Source organism: Cynocephalus volans, chromosome 4, assembly GCF_027409185.1.
Source record: "Cynocephalus volans isolate mCynVol1 chromosome 4, mCynVol1.pri, whole genome shotgun sequence".
Classification (NCBI taxonomy): Eukaryota; Metazoa; Chordata; class Mammalia; order Dermoptera; family Cynocephalidae; genus Cynocephalus; species Cynocephalus volans.
In genome coordinates, this window is record NC_084463.1 from 143,596,182 (window position 1) to 143,614,659 (window position 18,478).

General features: G+C 57.0%; 1 protein-coding gene across 4 annotated transcripts; it reads right to left on the reverse strand.

Annotated features, from left to right (window-relative positions):
• Nucleotides 1–70: 70 nt before the first annotated feature.
• Nucleotides 71–17,331, reverse strand: TP53I11 (tumor protein p53 inducible protein 11). 4 transcript variants are annotated; one of them, XM_063094311.1, is made up of 8 exons: nucleotides 17,215–17,331; nucleotides 6,362–6,441; nucleotides 5,603–5,762; nucleotides 4,923–4,981; nucleotides 4,652–4,700; nucleotides 4,151–4,247; nucleotides 2,628–2,729; nucleotides 71–2,078 (listed from the first exon to the last, which is right to left on the reverse strand). In XM_063094311.1, exons 3-8 carry the CDS (start codon nucleotides 5,729–5,731, stop codon nucleotides 1,945–1,947), a joined length of 570 nt encoding a protein of 189 aa, XP_062950381.1. In that variant the 5' UTR covers nucleotides 5,732–5,762; nucleotides 6,362–6,441; nucleotides 17,215–17,331; the 3' UTR covers nucleotides 71–1,944. The 4 variants fall into 4 exon arrangements, with proteins under 4 accessions (XP_062950381.1, XP_062950379.1, XP_062950382.1 ...); XM_063094309.1 differs by having other exon boundaries at nucleotides 6,279–6,441; XM_063094312.1 differs by lacking the exon at nucleotides 6,362–6,441 and having other exon boundaries at nucleotides 5,603–5,751.
• Nucleotides 17,332–18,478: the final 1,147 nt, after the last annotated feature.

The window sequence follows — 18,478 nt, forward strand, 5'->3', positions numbered from 1 at the left end:
ACAACCTCCCATCCCCACCCCCAGGCTTCACTACCTCCCATCCCCACCCCCAGGCTTCACTACACACTACTTCATGAGCACTGCAGCCATGTCCCCGTGTGTCCTTGCTCCCACCCCGCAGGGCAAGGCCATGCCACCCTCCGTGCCCCACAGCTAGATGTGCAAAATGGGCAGTCTCAGTCCCAGCAGATGCTCCAAAGCTTGTCCTTTGCCTTCCTGGGTGGAATCTCCATGCCATGCCCAGTGGTTATTGGAGGACAAGTCAACCATCACCCACTGGAGGACTAGCCAGGCCTTCAACAGCCTGGCTCAGAGGTGGACTGAGGCTTTGGCCTGGGGGCATGACCCACTGGCAACACCACCTGCAGCAGGCGACAATAAATTCCTGGCCTCCCAGGGTTCGGCAGCAGGGAGGTGGACTTCTAGGGAGAGGCACAAACTTAAGTGGCAAGAAGTGGACACCAGGAAAGAGCGGGGCCCTTTTCCAAGTCCAAGATCCCATCTGGCCCAGCCAAGGTTACCAGCAGCAGGGCCTTGGGCACCCGCTGGGCATGCTCTCCAGCTGTGTAACAGTGGGGGTGGCACCACTGCTGGGCACAGGCTGTGTCACTGGGCACATGGCTACAGGGACAACTGGGCCCACCTGGTCGCAGCAGCCAGAGCCAGCTGCACCTATGCCCACCTCACTCACCCCCACCTACCCCACCTACCCCACCTTCAATTCCAAAAGAGAAGCGAGTTTGGGGCGGGCCTGCTTCTCTCTCCACATCTGTCCCCAGGCCACAGGGGTGGCCATTCCTGGTGTGTGCACCTGTGTGCTGGAGGGAAGGGGGTACTGGAAGCAAGGACAAGGTGGGGCGCACAGCACAGGCTGGCAGGCCTGCAGGGAGGGGCGGGACGGGGGACTTCAGCTCTGAGGGAGCCAGTGGTCAACCTTCTCCAGGGCATCAGCTGGGGAGGGGCAAATGAGAGCAGGTGGCCTGCCGAGCTATTTATTTCCCCTGCTGAGTTTAAGGGGCAACCAGTCCTACTCAGCCAGGCCCTGAGGGTAGCCCAGGCTGGAGGTCCAGAGGGCAGCACCCTGCAGGGGAGGGGCTGAGCCAGGTGGACATCAGGCCTTGGAGGGACAAGGACATGCCACAGATTTTCTTTCCTTTCCTTCCTCATCTCCAAACCCCATCACTTTTGGGTGGCCTCCATCCGGGGCTGCGTGTCCATTTGTCTTAGTTGGGGGGAGGGGGACAGTGGTTGTGACTGCTGGCAGACTCTGAACCCAGGCCAGTTGAGAGGCTTCCTGGGGCCTGGTGTGGCGGCAGCCCTGGAAGAGGGGCAAGGCTGCCAGCTCACAGGAAGGCTAGAAGAGCAAGTTACGACTCAGCACAGCCTGCCCTGCCTGTCCCCCACAGCTGGGCTGTGGGAGGCGTGTGTGCGCATGCGTGCGTGTGCGCGCACATGTGTGTGTGTATGTGTGTGTGTCTTTGGGGTGCAGAGGGGGCCTGCATGTGGGAGGGATAAGGGCACAGGTCAAGTTCCCAGGTTTTCCAGACATATAGAGAAGCCAAGTTTAGCTACTTGGCCACTAGGTTGGCTGTGGGTACAGGGAGCAGGGTGGGGAGTGGTCCACAGCCTCTCTCAAAAGAAAGGAGAGATTCCTGGCAGAAGAGGCTGGAACCTTGACTTAGCTCAATCCCCCCATGACTAGAGCTCTTCAGACAGTGTCTATCAAGGGGATCTGGAGGCCAAGAGACCCAAGAAAAGGAGGTGTCATGGTGTGGGGTAAAGAAAAGGGGTTCAGAGGCCCCTGTCTCTCCCTAAACCGGCATCTCAAACCTGAAAGCCCAGGAGATCACAGCATCCGGGGGTCTCAGGAGGAAAGGGAGGCCGCCACCGCTACCTGCCCAGGGCAGGGCTGGGAAGGGCAGGGTCCCCTGGTCCAGTGGGTGACTAGACTTTCTTAGGTCTCCGGCCGACTTGGTAATAGTAGTAAATGCTGATGGCAACAAAGAGGAGGCGGCTGGCCAGGAGCAACAGGATCCCCAGAGACATGAGGCCCGTCTCAGCTAGTGTGGCAGTGACCACTGCGGGAGAAAGGCAGGGAAGGGGACAGAGGTCAGAGGAGGGGAGGTGCCCTCGCCCCCCACCACGGGATGCGGCACTGAGCCAGGAGCCCTGGGGTGGCCGCCTCGCTGCCTTTGTTCTGAGCCCAGGGGTCCTGCCAGCTGGGAGGCGCAGGACCTGAGCTGTGCCCCTGCCAACCCCACAGACACTTCTGTTCTGATGTCCCCCATGTAGCAGGTACCAGGGCAGAGCATGCAGGCAAAATTGAGCATGTGTTGTTACACAGGTGCACAACTGAGCAATGGGTGTGGGAGGCTGCACGTGTGTGGGGGGGAGTGTACAAGGCTGTGCATTCAGGAAGACGCAGGTGTGTTAGGTGTGTGTGCACAGGTGTGCAGGCTCAGGGAAACACAGCTACCTGAGTCCCTACCCCTCTGTCCCGTCCCTGCCTCCCTCTGACAGGTTTTCATCACTTCCTGCAAACCCAAGTGGCTAGAGCTGGAAGGTCGGGGGCAGAGCTGCCCATCCGCAGCCCCATCAGCCTCTCTCACTGTCCACTCAGGACTCACCCAAGAACTGGACCCCGAAGTAGCAGGCTTCAGTGAGCAGAGTCCATCGGATGATGACCTTCTCAGCCGTGTAGAGGGCGTTCCACATGATTAGGGAGATGCCTGGGGTGGGGGACAAAGAGTGGACCAGGGAATGGGATAGCCTGATTCCCTTGGGGCAGGGGAAGGGCCTGTTCCTCCTCCCTTTGGCCACTGCTGCAAGACAGCCAGGGTCCTGGACCTCCACTTCCATAGCCCCTACTCACACTCCTCAAATCAGAGCAATCTGTCCCCTGTGCCATTCCCTCCAGGTTCAACTCTGCTGCTTGGGACACCAGGCAAGTCACCTCCCCTGGGAATCAGTCTCTCCATCTGTAAAATGGGAGCTTGAGCTCTGGGCCCCCTGCCTATATCCAGTTCTGCCATGATGATTCTGCATTGATGGAGTCTTGGAGTTATGGGTCACCTGGCCCCAAAATTGTGACTTCTTTCCGAATGGGCTCCTGGGGACAGAAAACCTGAGTCCATTAAGGAATTGCTCTAAGAAACACCCCAGGAGGAGAGGGACGGAGCATAATTTTTTAATGGAAGAATCATGGTTCCACCTCTAGCAGGCCCAGCTTGCCCAGCATCTGCTGGCTCTAAGTGCCAGATATGTCACCGGAGGTGTCCTCACTTTATTTCAGCAACCTGACTCCAGAACTCTAGTTCTCCCACTGTGTAAATGAAGTACCGCCCAACCTCCACCACCTCCTGCCCCAGAGATATCTGAGCTGCCCCTGAAGGTTGAACAAGAACAATTGGCACAAGACTGGGGAAATTGCATGTGCAAAGTCACAGAGGTCATCTAAAATTGGGGAGTGGGGATCACCAGGTGTGGCTGGAGTTCAGGGCCCACCATGGGATGTGGGGGAGAGAGGCATGGGAAGGCAGGCTGGATCCACCCCACAGAGGACCCTCAATGTCAGCAGAGGAGTTGGGACTGTATTCTGCAGGCAATAGGGAGCCATGGAATGCTTTAGAGGAGGGGAGGGACACTACCTATGCTGAGCCTTCAAAACTGTAATTCAACTTCCTAACAGCCACTGCATGCAGCGCAGATTAGAGAGGAAACAGAAGTGATTCAAATTCTCTGGGGATAAAGATGGAGCAGGAGTAAGGGGTTTGCAGACACTGCATAGACTCTGCTTCCTCCTCTAGGCTGTGAGACCCTGGAGGCTAGGGTCTGGGCCTCATTCATCTCTGTACTCCAATGCCCAGGGCAGTGTACGAACACACATCAGGCATTACTGAGTGCTTGTCCCAGTTGGTGGCAGACAAGAGTCCCAATCCACTGAGTGCATCCCACCAATAACCACAAGATGGCAACACACACTCAGCAGGGACAGACTCTTCAGAAGAAGGGGGCGGGGCCGCAGCACCCAGCCAGGGAAAGGAAGGGGAGCCCCAGCACGGAGGAAGGCTCCCAGTGTTCCTCTCTTAGCCCCTGTTGGGTCCCCCAGCTGCTCATCGCCTCCTCCAGAGTCCGCCCCAGCAATACTCACTGAGGAGGGCCCCACCATAGAGGCGGATGGGGGTCTTGCTGGTCACCTCGGCTCCATCAAAGACTGCATCGTAGAGCTGGTCAGGGAAGGCGAGGGCCTGTGAACAGCAGGAGGGGCTCAGAGGTCTGGGTTAGGGTTGGTGGGCATCACTGTTGAGACCCTCGTGGACATCTCCTTCCTTCCCCAGGAGTAGGACCAGGGTCCTTGTGGCAGTCCAGGGTGGGGACCTTGATTGCCCCCGCTACCTCTCCATGTCAGGATAAAGGCTCTGGGCTCCTGGGGCAAGGAGCAGGGGCCATGGACCACGGAATGTAGGCTGTTCCAGGGCAGGGCACAGCAGGGATGTGTCAGGAGCCAGACCCATGGAGGCAGTCAGAGAGCATGACAGGTGGGGCCTCAGCATGATGGCAGTGAGGGAGAGGCAGCCAGGGCCCGGGCAAGGTGGAGAGGGCCGGGGAAGCCTCACCCAGGGCAAGGGCCCGGGAAGTGGCAGGGGCTCACCATGATGGCAATGCCGGAGAAGAGCACAGCAGAAACAAACTGCCAGACCCTGAGGAGGCGTGGAGAGGACAGTCACAGTCAGGCCCCAGGGGACCCTCCCCTTTCCAGCCCAGATGCCCCAGAATGGTTGGTTTGTGGGGAGATGATGAGATGGGATGGAATCAAGGGCAAGACCACACCGGGGCAAGGCCAAATGAGGTGGGGTCTTATGCTTCTCACCCTCATGCCCACAATCCTTCCCCCACCCAAAGAAACTCAGGTAAATGCTCACCTGAGCCCCAAAGGCTCCCGAACAGCAAACTTGATTTCATTGCCCAAGACCTGGCTGATCTGTGGACATGGGGGTTCAGAGGCACTGGGTGAGGACAGCTCTCAACATCCTCAGCCACCCCCCCCCCCAGCCCCCTAGCATGCCCAGGGACCCACCTAGGTATCTCTTCTTAGCCAAAGGGTCCCCTAGGCTAGGAGGGTCACACTGAGGCTGCCCCCTCTCCTGGCCTCCCCTTGACACTGGCTACAAATGAAAGCTCATGGATCTGCAGATGAGACCTGAAGCATGGTTTCACCACTTACTGATGAGGCCTCGGGAAAACTGCCTAACTTCTCTGAGCCTCAGTTTCCTCAACTATAAAATGGGTTAATAGTTGTATCTATACCTCCCAGGCTAGCAGCAGAGAGATTAAATAATGCTCATAAAGTAGTTGGTCAATACCTGTCACATAATAAGCCCTCAATTAATTCTAATGATCTGTTTTCATTATTATTATTATTCCCCTGATATGTCCATTAAGTTTCATGAAAAGTGAGCTAAGTCCGAGGGCCCCTGCAGTATATAGGCCTCAGCTACTCTTCTCCCCAAATGGCAGGCCAGACCTGTCCCCGCCCCCAAATTGGTGCTCAGAGGCAGACCCCCAGGCACAGGCAGCTCAAGGCCCCTCCTCAGCAGCCCACCTTGGACCGGTGCACCTCCCCATCGTCGTCCTCCCCGCCCACACCGAGGATCTTCCGGGTCTTCAGGCGGCTCACGAGGTCCGTCTGGCTGTGTTTCTTCATGAGAGGTGGGGGCTGCTTGGCTGCCATCGTGTCCTTGAGCCTGGCCTCTGCAGAAGGGCTGAGGGGAGTCACCGGCCTCAGGCCACTGTTCCTGCCCAGCTTCCAGACCACAGGGCAAGGGTCCTGTCAGTAGGGGGAGGCCAGACCTCACCCCAGGGCCTGCAGAGGCCTCTCCATAAGGCTGGGGCAGCAGGTGGAGCCCCAGCTGGCCTCAGCTTCCTCATCTGTAAAATGGGTTGGGGCAGACACTCCTAAGGCCCTTCCAGTTCTGCAAGCCCATCTGGCCTAAGTGGACATGGCACACCTAATATGACCAAGCTGGATGGAACCTTACCGACAGCTCTGGATGGAGACCACATCCCAAGCTTCCTGGGGGCCCCACTGAAGTTCTGCCCAGATAACCCCTGCTACCCAGTAAGTCCTCTCTCCCTCCTCTTATCTCCTGGATGACCTCCTTCAAACTTGCCAGGACTAAAGGGAGGGGAGGGGTGGCCATGGGACCCAGCTGAACCAAAGGAAGGATGGGAAGAGTGTTGGCAGCGCCCTGTGGGTGCCCCCCAGGCCCTTCCCCCACCTTAGGTCCGTCCACAATCCTCCACAGCTCCCAAGTCCCGACCTCCTCCCAGCAACATCTCGGGCCAGATCTTGAGCACCTACTGTGTGCCAGGCGCTGCGCTGGGTGATGGAGATGCAGAGATGAGCTAAGTGTCCGTCCTGGTCTGCAGTCAGCACACAGTCTATGCAGAGGAGACAGGAGTGTAAATGGAAAAGGACTGCAGAGGACGTAAAGGCTTGGGGCGGCCCGGGGTGGCTCTGGGCTCCTTTAATCACTGCAAGATGCGCACTGTTTACGCCCATCCTACAGATGAGGAAACCAAGCTCCAGGAGGTTTGGCGGAAGACCTACTGATGAACAGTAGTGCCTCCACCCCACCACAGGCCCCACCGGCGCCTCCTGTATTCCAGCAGCTCATTCACACTCGCAACCACCCTCTGGCAAGGCAGGAAAACCATCCCTATTTACAGACAAGGCTCAGAAGCTGCCTGTCCCTCAGCCAGGGGGCCCTGCCTTCTTAGTGCTGGTGTGGCCCCAGGCAAATCTCATCCTCTGAGCCCCAGAGCTGCCAGAGGCAGAGTGTGGAAGTGTCCCCAGGATCACAGAACTGTCCCCTACCATTTTCAAGCCTGCTAGTGTCTTAAAACAAAATAAAGCACCCAAACAAATAAACATCAGAACAGAGAATCAAGCTGTGGGGTATGTGAATAATGTGGCTTTGAAATAGATAAACTGGGAAGGTACTTAACCAGCTTGGAAATGACAGCAAATACTGCAGGTCTTTAGCGAGTGTGACATCTAGGCCATATGGCCCCCCTAAGCTCCCTGGCCCTAGTTACTCATCTGTAAAATGGGGGTGGCTATACCCTTCCCCCTCCCCCCCAACACACTCCAGATAATGGGACACGGCAGGTGGTGACCCTGAAGGCGGTCTCACGCCCCCAGTGTTGCCATAGAAGCCAGGGTCTGACCTTTCCTCGCACTACTCCTGGAGGGCCGGTGCTGTCCCAATACCTCAGCCTCTTGCCACCCCCTTTGTGGGAATCCAGATAGAAGCTATAATTAGCCCGGTGGTGTCCCTCACGCTGCTAGGCAGGGCTCCCACGAGAGCCAGCAAGACGCTGGTGACAAGAGCATAGAGCTCGGCCCCACGCCCATCCCCGAGCAAAGGACATGTCAGATGTGGCTCGGCCCTTGCCCTTCCATTTGCCACCTATCCTCTGGCCTTTTGTTTTCATACATACAGCAAAAATGACCTTTCTTTGTTGTACAGGTATATGAATTTTAGCATGCATAGCCACCACCTCCAAATCAGGACACAGGGCAGTTCTGGTACCCCCAAAACTCCCTGGTGCTGTCCCAGTCACATCCTCCCCTCACCGCTGGCAACCACTGATGTGTTCTCTGTCACTACAGTTTTGTTTTTGTTTTTTCAAATATGTTCCATAAATGGAATCATAAAGTATATAACCTTTGAGACTGGCTTCTTTCGTTCAGCATAACCTGTTGAGATTCACCCAAGTTGTTGTGTGAATCAACAGTCCTTTCCTGTTTATTGCCGAGCACTATTCCATGGGAGAGGTGTTCCAGCTGGTTTACCCATTCACTCACGGAAGGACATTTGGGTTGTTTCCCGTTTTCGAGGATTATGAATAGAGCTGCTATAAACATTTGTGTATGGGTTTTTGTAGGACCATAGGTTTTCATTTCTCTAGACAGGCAAGAGCACCATTGCTGAGTTGAATGGTAAATCTACACTGAACTCTAGAGAAGTGCCAGATCGTTTTCCAGCACGGCTGTACCATTTTCCAGCTCGGCTGTACCGTTTTCCAGCACGGCTGTACCGTTTTCCAGCACGGCTGTACCGTTTTCCAGCACAGCTGTACCGTTTTGCGTCCTCCAGCACGCACAAGCGGTCCAGCTCTCTACATCTCGCCAGCAGCCGGTACAGTCAGTCTTTGCTGTAGCCGTTCTACCAGGCCCTCCCAGCTTTGCAACCCGCCTCATCCAGGCCAGTCCTGCCGCCTGACTCAGCCGTGCTCTGCCCCTTTCCAGCTGTGTGACTCTGGGCAAGTCATCTTATAGCTCTGAGTCTCAGTTTCTCTGTCTGTGAAATGGAGCTGTAATTCCCACCTGCTAGAGAGACCTTGGGGAGAAAAAGAGAAGCTCGGTCGGAGCACTCAGGGCAGCACCTGCACATTTAAATGCAAAACTGCACTTGGTGAGGTCTGCTTTGAGCCAGGTGCTCCTTCCCCTGAAAGAGCTCCCAGCTGGGGGGAAGGGGGCAGCACTCATCTGTTAACCACTGATTAAAGCAAGTTATTTCTCCTCTCTGAGCTCATGTTCTCATCTGTGAAACGGAAACAACATTCTTACTTTTCCCCTAGAGCTGGTCTGAGGAGAAACAATATAACGGACACAAAGCACTTTATAAAAGCCAGCTTTGCTGCAGCCAGAAGCCCTAATGGTTCAGAGCTTAACTGCTGGAGTCAGTCCCCGGGTTCCAATCCCAGATCTACTACTTAGTTGCATGCCTCTGGCCAAGTCACTTAATCTCCCTGTGCCTCAGTCTCCTCATCTGTAGTCCCATGGCCCAAGGCAGTCACCAGGCCTGAGCTGTGTCAGTGACCTAACTCAGAGGGTCAGAAGTTTCTGAGCATTAGAGGTGCTGCTTTCCTCTGCTTGATGACCCCTCCCTACCAACACACACACACATACACACACACAGTGTTTCCCTCTGCACCACAGGCTTGAGCCGACAACTGCTGCAAAGCAAAGGCTGTGCGTCATGGCAGGGACAGCCTGCTGGGACTGGGCACAGAATGGGCACTAGTGTCCTGGGCAGTACCACTCACAAGTGGGACAAGCTTTGTCCACAGGCACTGCCATCAGGTACTGGACTGGTGGAACCCACTGCCAACCCCCAGAGCCCAGACCCAGCAGTAAGCTTATCACCAACAAAGGGTCCCATGGCCTCCCAGGGAGAATGGGATCATGAACTTTGTATTTCCAGGTATAAGGATGCCCTCACCTCGCCTCCCAGCACAGCTAACTGCTCTAACCACTGATTCTGTCACTGCTTCACTCCCAGGATTGGGCCTTGCAGCACTCATATCTACCTGCAGGCCCTAAAACACCCCACCCACAAGGCAAGCGACACACGCACTCCTCAGGTCTCCTCTCGACCTTTCCTCCCCTTCAAACTCCAGGTGTTTCTTTCCACTTTAAACTAAGTGAGGCCAGAGGATGCCTCACTGACTCCACCCCATGCACCCTGGCCTAACTCTGGCTTCGGGGCAGGGACATGAGCTTGAATCTTGGCTCTGCCTTCTTACAAGCCATGTGGCTTTGGGCAAATCACTACAGCTCTTCCAACTTCAGTCTCCCCCTCTGCGAAATAGGGACAATGAGAACACCCACCTCGCAGAAGAGCTGGTGGATAGAAAGGGAGTGCAGGTGGGTGCCCGTGAGCATAGCGCCCTGCCCAGGGAGGGGCCTGGCCCTCCTGCCACTTCTCTTTCCGCATTCAGTTGTGCACAGTGGAAAAAAGCCTGCCAGTAAGGGCAGAAGCTTCCTGTCCCACCCAGCTGCTTTCTGAAAGCTCCCAGGGCTTCCTCTCAGGTGCCAGGCTGTGGGTGGCTGGGGGAGGGGGTGAGGGAAGGTCTGCCCGCCCCTTACACGCTCACCTGCCAAGCAAAAGGGAAGGTGTGGCTCTTAGGCTGGCCAGCCTCTCCAACCTCAATTCCAGATTAAACTGGCAAATCATTGTCCTTTTAACAATGGTTCTCACTTTCGAACCTTTACCAAAGCGGGCAAGGTCCTCCCTGACACTGCTCCCCCACCTCACCTTGTCCCAAGGCCATTTTTGCCAGGCCCCTACTCCAGGCACCTTCCCAGGGAGCAATGCTCTTTCCCTCCCCCAACTCTCATGGGTCTCAGCGCCACTTCCAGCCAACATTCAAGGTGTGTCACAGCATTTTGGTTCCCCAAGACTGAACAGTCTGAAGACAGGGCTGGTGTCGCGCCCATCTGAGTATCTCCCTGCTGGGCAGAGGCGCACAGTAGGCACTTGGTCAGCACAGGTGGAATGAGTGGCAGTTGGGCTCAGGGAACAGGTCACCCTAACCCCTACCAGAACACTCAGAGTCTCACCCGGTCAGACGTGGCAGGGTCAGACGTGGCCCAAGGAAGGCTCTGCTCCAACTGCACACTTGACAGAGCAGAAAACTGAGGCCGGGGCAGGGGCAAGGGGGGTAGGATCTGCCCCAGGCCTCAGGTAAGATGCTGGCACAGTGCAGGAAAAGGGTTCTGCAGTTAGGCAGTGCTGGGTTGGAATCTGGCCACTCCCTATCGGTCAGGTAGCCTTTGGCCAGGGGCATCACCTGGGGCCCTCAATACATGGGAATCATACAACAGTGCCTTACTCACAGAGCACTGCAGACCTCAGAAAGGTGGGTGCAAACGCTCTCAGCAGAGGGCCTGGCTTAGGGGTGCATGGGACACGTTGGGCATTAAAGGACTGGGCAACAACACCGGGCCCCAACACTGTCGCCACTGCCTCATCACTAGAAGGTGAGTGCCATAGGACAGGGATTTCTGTGGGTTTTGCTCTTGGTGTCTGGGACAGTTCCCAGCACATGAGGAGCTCAACAAATATTTGGGATTGAATTCATGAGTTTGGAGGAGTACGAGGCCCTCTGCCGCCAAGGTCTGGCTCCCTGCAGTCCCTTCCTCCCTCCTCATCTGCTGTGGCATCTCGGGAGGCCAGGGAAGAACACCTCCAAATAGCTCCCAGTGGTGGCAAGACAGAGGGGGCCACGACAGAACCAAGCAAAGCCCCCAGAGGCTGAACCAGGGCAGAGAGAGAGGGGCTTACAAGGGATACAATTGCCAGCATATTTGTAATGACTTCTCTTAATTGCTCTGTGAGTTCAGGAAAGTCACTTGACTTCTCTGGGCCTCTGTGGCCTCATCTGTGAAACCAGCCTACTACCTCTACTCAGCTCACAGGTTTGTGATGAGGAATAGAGAGAAAAGGTAGCCGAGAGGGCTGGCACCTTGTATGTGGCTCCATAAAGGAAAGCAAGTAATAACACTAGTGGGTTGGCTGCCCAGGCTCTGCCCTGGACAGCAGGTCAGATGGGGCTAGGGCATCACTCTCATGCAGATCCTAGAGGACTCCCCCAACACCCTGTATCCTTCCCAGGAAGCCTGGTTTCCATGGAAACGGATGGACTGCACAGCCATCCCTGACATGGAGACTGTGCCCATGAGGGCTGGCTTAAGAAACCTGACCGGCCGGGGGAGGGGAGGAGAGGAAGGGACCAGAACATCCACAGCTGCTGAGCCTCCCAGTGACTCAAGGAGGAGTCACTGCTGCTGAGCACCTACGCAGAGGAACCACTTCCTTTCCAAGCAAGACCCGCTGTCATAGAAACAGCACACCTGTCCTTCCCATCTGATAAAGAGAACTGCCCCCAAGGACATCTGCCCCACAGCTGGAAGCGGGAGCGGGGCAAGCCGTTCCAGACCAGGAATCCCCTGTAATGCCTGTCACAACCCTATGATGATGGCCATACTGTCAACCCCATTTTACAGATGAGGAGACTAAGGCCCAAGTGACTTATTCGAGTGTCCTTTGGGGTAAGTGGCAGAGCTAGAATTCAAACAAAGTAAACTGTGCTTTAATTGGATATCCAAAGAGGGGCTGGTGGGGGGGGGCAGGGGGTGACTGACTGGTAAGCTTGACCTCCAGAGCTGAGCTCTAAGCCCTCTTCCCCATGGCATCTCCCCTTGAAAGTCCCTGGCGGGGCGCCAGCATCTAAACTCCTCCCTGGGGCCCAGCCTCCCTTGGGTTAAGGCCCTGCCACCCCAGCAGGCCCTGGGAAGGGCTGCAGAGAGACTCATTGTTCTGTTATCACACTGGTGCAAAATAGCTGGAAATGGGGTCTGGGCCAGGGCAGCACAAGGAGGGAGGCAGTGAGAGCTGAGCCTCAGGGCCTGGCCAGAGGGTGGAGGGGGAACAGGAGAAACAGCCGCTGCTCTGTGGGGCCATGGGATCCGGCGGAGCCTGTGTGTCCGGAGGCTGTATCAGCCATCCTGTCTGTGGTTCCCTCCAGGGCAGCCCATTACTCCCCTGGGCAAGATGGGGTCTGAAGACCCCAGCCTAGAACCCACCAGCTGGGCCCTCGGGCAGAGTGAATCCACATCTCCAGGGTATGATGGAGAAGTGTGGGGACCTGTGTTCAAATCTCGCTCTGCACCACTAGCCCTGTGCCTGTGGGCAGATGAACCACCCTATGAAGGAGGCTCGATCCCTTCGACTGTAAAGGCGTGTGATGCCCAACTTAGAAGGCTGTCGGGAGGGTTAGCGTTAAACTAGAAGTCACGGGACACAAGGGAAGCTTCATCAACATTACTGACATCATCACAGTGCTCTGGGGTGCAGGTTTGGTCAAGGGGACTTCCAGGGCCCTCGGGCTCAGGGAGAAAGCCACATGGAGGCTGCCAGAGGCATGGCCTTTGTTGGCTCGAGCTGTCTTGCTGTGGGTCAGTCCCTTGAGAGTGCTATTATACTAAGGGCCAGGCCTGCCTTAGTCAGACTTGTCACCCGAGCAGACCATGAGCCAGCCGAGGGCCAAACTGCACCATCCATCTTGCTGAGCATCTCAGCATCACTGCTAGGCTCCGTGTCCAGGCTGCTGCAAAAAGTGGGGATGCCAAAAAGGAGAACTGGGGAGGGACAGGAGGGGTCAGGAGGGGGGGTCATGCTGCAGTGACAAACTCTGTCTCCACAGTAAAGTTCCAGAGTCAGGAAAAGGATTCCACACCCTATTTCCAAGAACCTCCAGGAACATGGACCTGGACGCTGGCAGCAGAGGGTTTGCCCTGCAGCTGGAAGGCTGGCGAGTGTGCCCCGAGTCGCTGGGCTCGGAGACAGGGCAGCTAAGGTCAGCAGCACATTCTGCCATCATGGGGATGAGCCAAGGCCTGTCTTTGGGACTCAGTTTCTTTGTTTAAAAAGATGGGTGTGTGGTCCCTCAGGCCCCTCCCAGCTCAGATACTCATGATTTGACTTCCAGACACTTCCCCTCCCTAGCTATGCTCCAGCAATCCTCAAGGCCCTAGCTTAAGCTGGCCTGTCGCCCAGTCCCACTGCCTCAGCTGACACATTCTTTCTATGTTCCTACTAGTTCTCTTTCTTTTGAAGGTGCCAATTTCCAGAAAGAGAGGAAAGCTTAAACTTTCATCACAGACATCTCCAAACCTTCTGAGACAAAAATAAACATTCCCTGCTGTTTTGGAGAGGGTTAGAGGGCAGGGCAGAGCAGGGGACAAGAAGGAGACATCCCTGGGGGCCTCACCCAGTGGTCTGAAGATGTTGCTGTGAAGGAGGGTAGGGGGGTCCAGCCCTCCCACAGCTATCCATCACCACTCAGAAGTCACTGGGAGGCTCTTTCCTGTCCCAATTGTCGCTCACAAAGGGCCAGCACATGGAGAATTCTGTACTTTTTGACCCGGAGTAGGCCAGCCTCCTCCTTGGCCCAGTGACCATGTCAGGACCCTTAAGGGCAGCTGGTGCCGTCATCGAGACATCCTGGTTTCTGGATCCCACAGGACCAGGACTCTTGTGAGAATGCAGCAGGCACCTCCCTCTCCCCCTCCCCTCCCTCACCTCACCCCTCCCCCACCCCTGTGGCTGCTCAGGAACTTGAAGGGACAGGAGAGGAGGGTGGAAGAGGAGAGGAGGAGAGTTTCCTTGAAGGGATGCTCCCCCATCTTGAGCCATTTTTTTTCAGAAGCAAGTAGTGATTTGTCTTCTGGGTGGGTGGGAGGGAGCAAGCGGAAGGGTCCCTGTACTTTTTCCAGGACAGGGATGGGCCAGAACCACAGTCCAGGACTGAATGTCTCCCTCAACGTTTGGGGCTCTGGCTTAATAGTTAAAGGAACAGATCACAACTCAAAAAGCCTGTGCTTACATCCTGGCACTACCGCTTACTTGCTGTATGCTCTTGGGCCAGTGACTCTGCTTTCTGGGCCTCAGTTTCCTCATCTGCTAAGTGTGTGTAATAATGAACTTACCTCTCACCAATGAGAAGATGCACAAAAAATACCTAGAATAGTACCTGTTTTATAGTAAATGCTCCATAATAATGTCGCTGTTGTTAACGTTAGACTAGCAGACTCAACTTCTTTGCCTCGGTTTCCCCCTTGACCAAACCAGTTTTGGAACACATCCTCTTCTGGGGATTATGTGCCAGTACAGAGTGGGGTGCTTAGAAAGGGGTGGCCATAGGAAGGAAATGGGATGAGAGGTAACAAGGGTCGATTTGGGTCAGGAGGAAGATGCTATCCTGGGTGCACTGACAGCAGGTGGGCAGGAAGAACCTATGCAAGGGGTTGGCAATGGGTTCCAGGACATTGGGAGCCCCTAGAGCCTGAGTGGCCCCCCTCTGTGTCCCCCACACTTGTCCAGGCCTGGCCCTGCGACGGCACAGCCAGTGTTGCTGAATGAGTGGTTGAGATGCAGGGTGCTAGGAGGAATTCTGGGTCAGGAGTTAGAAGATCAGGCACCCCACCTTGCAGCTGCCACTCCCAGGCTGTGTCCTGGGGTGACTTAAATATCGTCTCTGAGCATCACTTTCCTCATCTGTAAAATGGGGGATGAGGGATTCACCCATTCTCAGTCAGCCTTACCTCCTATCTTTTCCCCATCCCCTCAATCCACCTTAGCTGCATGGCAGGCACATTTCAACCTCAGGGCCTTTGCACAAGCTGTTCTGTTCTCAGCAGGATCTTTACTTCCCACAGCTATCTACACGGCTCACTATCCCACCTCCCTCAAAGCTGTAGCTCCAAAGTCACCTCCTCAGGGTGACCACACTATTTAAAAGCAACCCTATCCCTGGCCTCAACACCCCCCAACACCTCCCAGTACGCTATAGAATTCGCTTCTTTATTTGCTTCTCCCCACCTTTAAATGTCAGCTCCACAAGGGCAAGAATCTTCATTTTGTCCACAGCTGTCTCCCCAGTGCCTGGTACTTTACTCAATAAATCATTTTTGGCATAGTAAACATTTTGTTCAATAAGTGAAAGTAAAGAACGGACCAAGACTATGTGCCTATGGGGGGTTACTATTAATTCTGCCCCCCCAGGAGGGGCAGGCCCTTGCTCCAGCAGAGACGGTGCTATCATAAGAACTCCAGGGAGGAGAGGCGGCTGAGCAGGGAGGCCTGGGGGCAGGGCTGTGCATAGCACAGGTCAGAACAGAACCAGCAGGTGGTGACAGGCAGACAGGGGTGAAGGGGCTTTGGGCCTCAGCTCTCCACTCCAAATTTAGAAGCACTGATTAAGCTCAAGGCATGTGGGCAGAAAAGAAGCGAGGTAGTTGGCCAGAGGGGACCTCAGGAACCAGACAGCCTGTTTTACAGATGAGACAACAGAGGCATCGTCTTATTTCCTAACAACCCAACAGGAAAAATCTTTCTTCCACTGCGCTGAGAATGGGGTTGCGGCTAAGGGGTGGACAGTGCCCCCTCCTGGCTCTTCAACGAAACGACCCCCGTGTCCCTGGGATCTGTGGGAGGCGGGTCACGGTCCCCTCTCCACGCGCCCTCAGGGGTGGAGGTACAAGGGGCCGCTCAGTTGGGGTGGGCATCCCTGCAGCCCGGGGACATCTCCCCGGGAGCTGGCATCAAGTAAAGTTTGTGTAAAGGAAACCAACCAAGAAGTGCAGGGTGGTGGGGCGCTGAGGAGGCCTTCCGCGGGGGGCTTCGGAGGACCCTGGGGGCTCCCGGCCTCCGCCTCCATCGCTCCCGGGGAGGAACCTGCTCCCTCCGGGCCTCGAGGAGGCGGCGGGAGCCCGCGACGGGGTGGGAGAGAGGGAAGGGACCCCAAGCGAGCGCCCGGTCCTGAGGGGCGCGTCGGGGGTGGGTGCGGGGTTCTGGCCTTTCCTCTAGACCCCTCGCCCCTAGGTGGTGCGAGTGTCTTGCTCACCGCAGGGGACCCCAGCCCACCGCTCCCACACCGCCCTCTTCCCGCTGATTGTGCGACTTCGGAAGGGCGGGGGGGGGGGCGCGTCTCTCTCCACCTGCTCGTCCCCTTCCCACCGTCCCCCCTCCCCCCAACAACTGGGGCTTAGGTGCGGCCTTGCCTGCTGCCTGCTCCTCTTCAGCCTGGGGACTGGGGTCTCTCCCAGCCGTGCCCCTCCCCCTTCCCATCTGTTCCTCGTCTCCCGGTTCCAGACACCCACTTTCTGAGTCCGGGGCCTGAGGGTTGGGATCCCCAGCCGGAGAACTCCGGGCTGCTGGGCACCCCCTTATTCTCCGGCCCAACACCACCGCCCCCACGGCCCCCGAACCAGAAGGTCGGGCCAGACTCGTGGGCAGCGGGAACTCCGCCACCACCTCGGTCCGCGGCTCTGCGGGGGCGGTGGCGGGGGGTTGGAGCTCGCAAGTTTGTACGGCGCACTCCTTCGGCCGGGGAACAATGGCGAGGGGGGGAGGGGACAGAGCCAGACCCCAGGGGGAGGGAAACTGCTTTTCGCTCTTTCTGTCTTGCTCCGAAGCAGAGCGCGCGAGCCCGAGAGGCGGAGACCGAGGGGGAAAATAAACCGTGCAAGAGGAAGGAGACAGCGGAGGGAGCGAGCCGGCGGAGAGAGGGAAACCGAGTCAGAGGGAGGGACGGGAAGGGGGGAGCGCGAAGGGGAGAAACAGAAGGGACTGCGGGACAGCGCCGTGGAGAGCCGGGGAGGGGCTCCCGGGGGTCCCGGCAGGATCCGTGGGTGCCGGGATGTCCCGGGGATCCCAGCTCGCGCGCACCGGGTCCTCACTCCCCCCCAGCGGTCCCCGCGGCCCCAGGAGCCCCGCTGGGCTCGCTGCGCAGGCGGCGGCGGGCCGGCGGCGGGCGGGGAAAGTGCGAAGCCCGGAATCGGCGGCGGGGAGCAGAACTTACGTTCCTAGCGCATGCTGGCGCCGGCGCTGCGCGGGGCTGGCGAGCCAGGCGGACGCTCGGCCCTCGGGCGCCTCACATGGCGCCGCCCGCTCCGGGCAGGGCAGGGCAGGGAAGGGCCGGGCCGGCTGGACTGAGCGCGGCGCCCTGCGCGGCCGGGCTTTACCCGAGGCTGGCGGCCCGCGCTGGTCCCTCCTCTCGGTTCGGCGCATAAGCCAATGGCGCGCCGTCCCCTCCCACGCGCCGGGCTGCCTCGCCCCCGAGGGTGGCCGCCCGGGCGAGCGGAAGAGGGGTTGGGGGGGACCGGGCTCCCGGGCTCCCCAGCCGAGGCTCTCCTGGAGGCCGCCTGCGGAGGGCGCACTTACGCCCTGGGAGAGGCGCTTGGGAACCGAAACCGAGAACGGTAGACCCCGGCGTAGCCCGCGCAGCCCAGAAAGACTTTCTTGGCAAGTTCTGAAGACGGTGCCCCTCTCCTGGGACTCAACCCCCCAGGTGGCAAACCGCACTGTCTTAAATATCCTTGGGGAATCTCCATTGTGACGAGTAATGTGCTTTCCCACCCCAATTCTCACTGCCCTGTGCTCCTTCTTAGAGAAATGCCTGGATCTCTCCATCTGGTCTGATGGTCACAATGAACCTGGAAGCGGGGGTGGGGAGGGAAGAGGAAGGCAGGGCTGCTGGCATGCTCCAGTTCACAAGATAAGTATATGGGGCAGAGAGAGGTGAGTGGCTGCCCAGGCTTCCAGCTGGGTGGCCATTCTGACTCCAGTTCTGGGTCCTGCACCAGTTTCATAAGGGTTAATCAAGCAGAATCTGGAACCAGACTGCCTGGGTTCAAATCCTGACTCTGCCTTTTAGTGACTGTGTGGCCTTGGGCAAGCCAGTTACTTAACCTCTCCACGTCTTGTTTCCTTATCTACGAAACCTGGGTGACCAATAGCAGGAAACGCCTGTGATGGTTGTAGAGATTTAGAGTTAATAGTGGCAGCTCGCACTTATGAGCACTGACTGTGTGCCAGGCACTCAGAGCTGACATGCCAAGCAGACTCCCACTGCCCTCACCAGAGCTGAGACAGGGCAGGAGAGGCTGTGCCCTTTGCAAGGAAGTAAACATTCAGTGACTGTCACCTGTCCTGATTACCAAGGTAACTAAACTCTGATCCCACAGTGCCACCAACCCTGCTCCCAGCCAAACACCTGGCCAGTGGTAGCCAATAATGAATGAGTGATGAATCAATCAAAGTATGTAACTTCAGATCAGGATTGT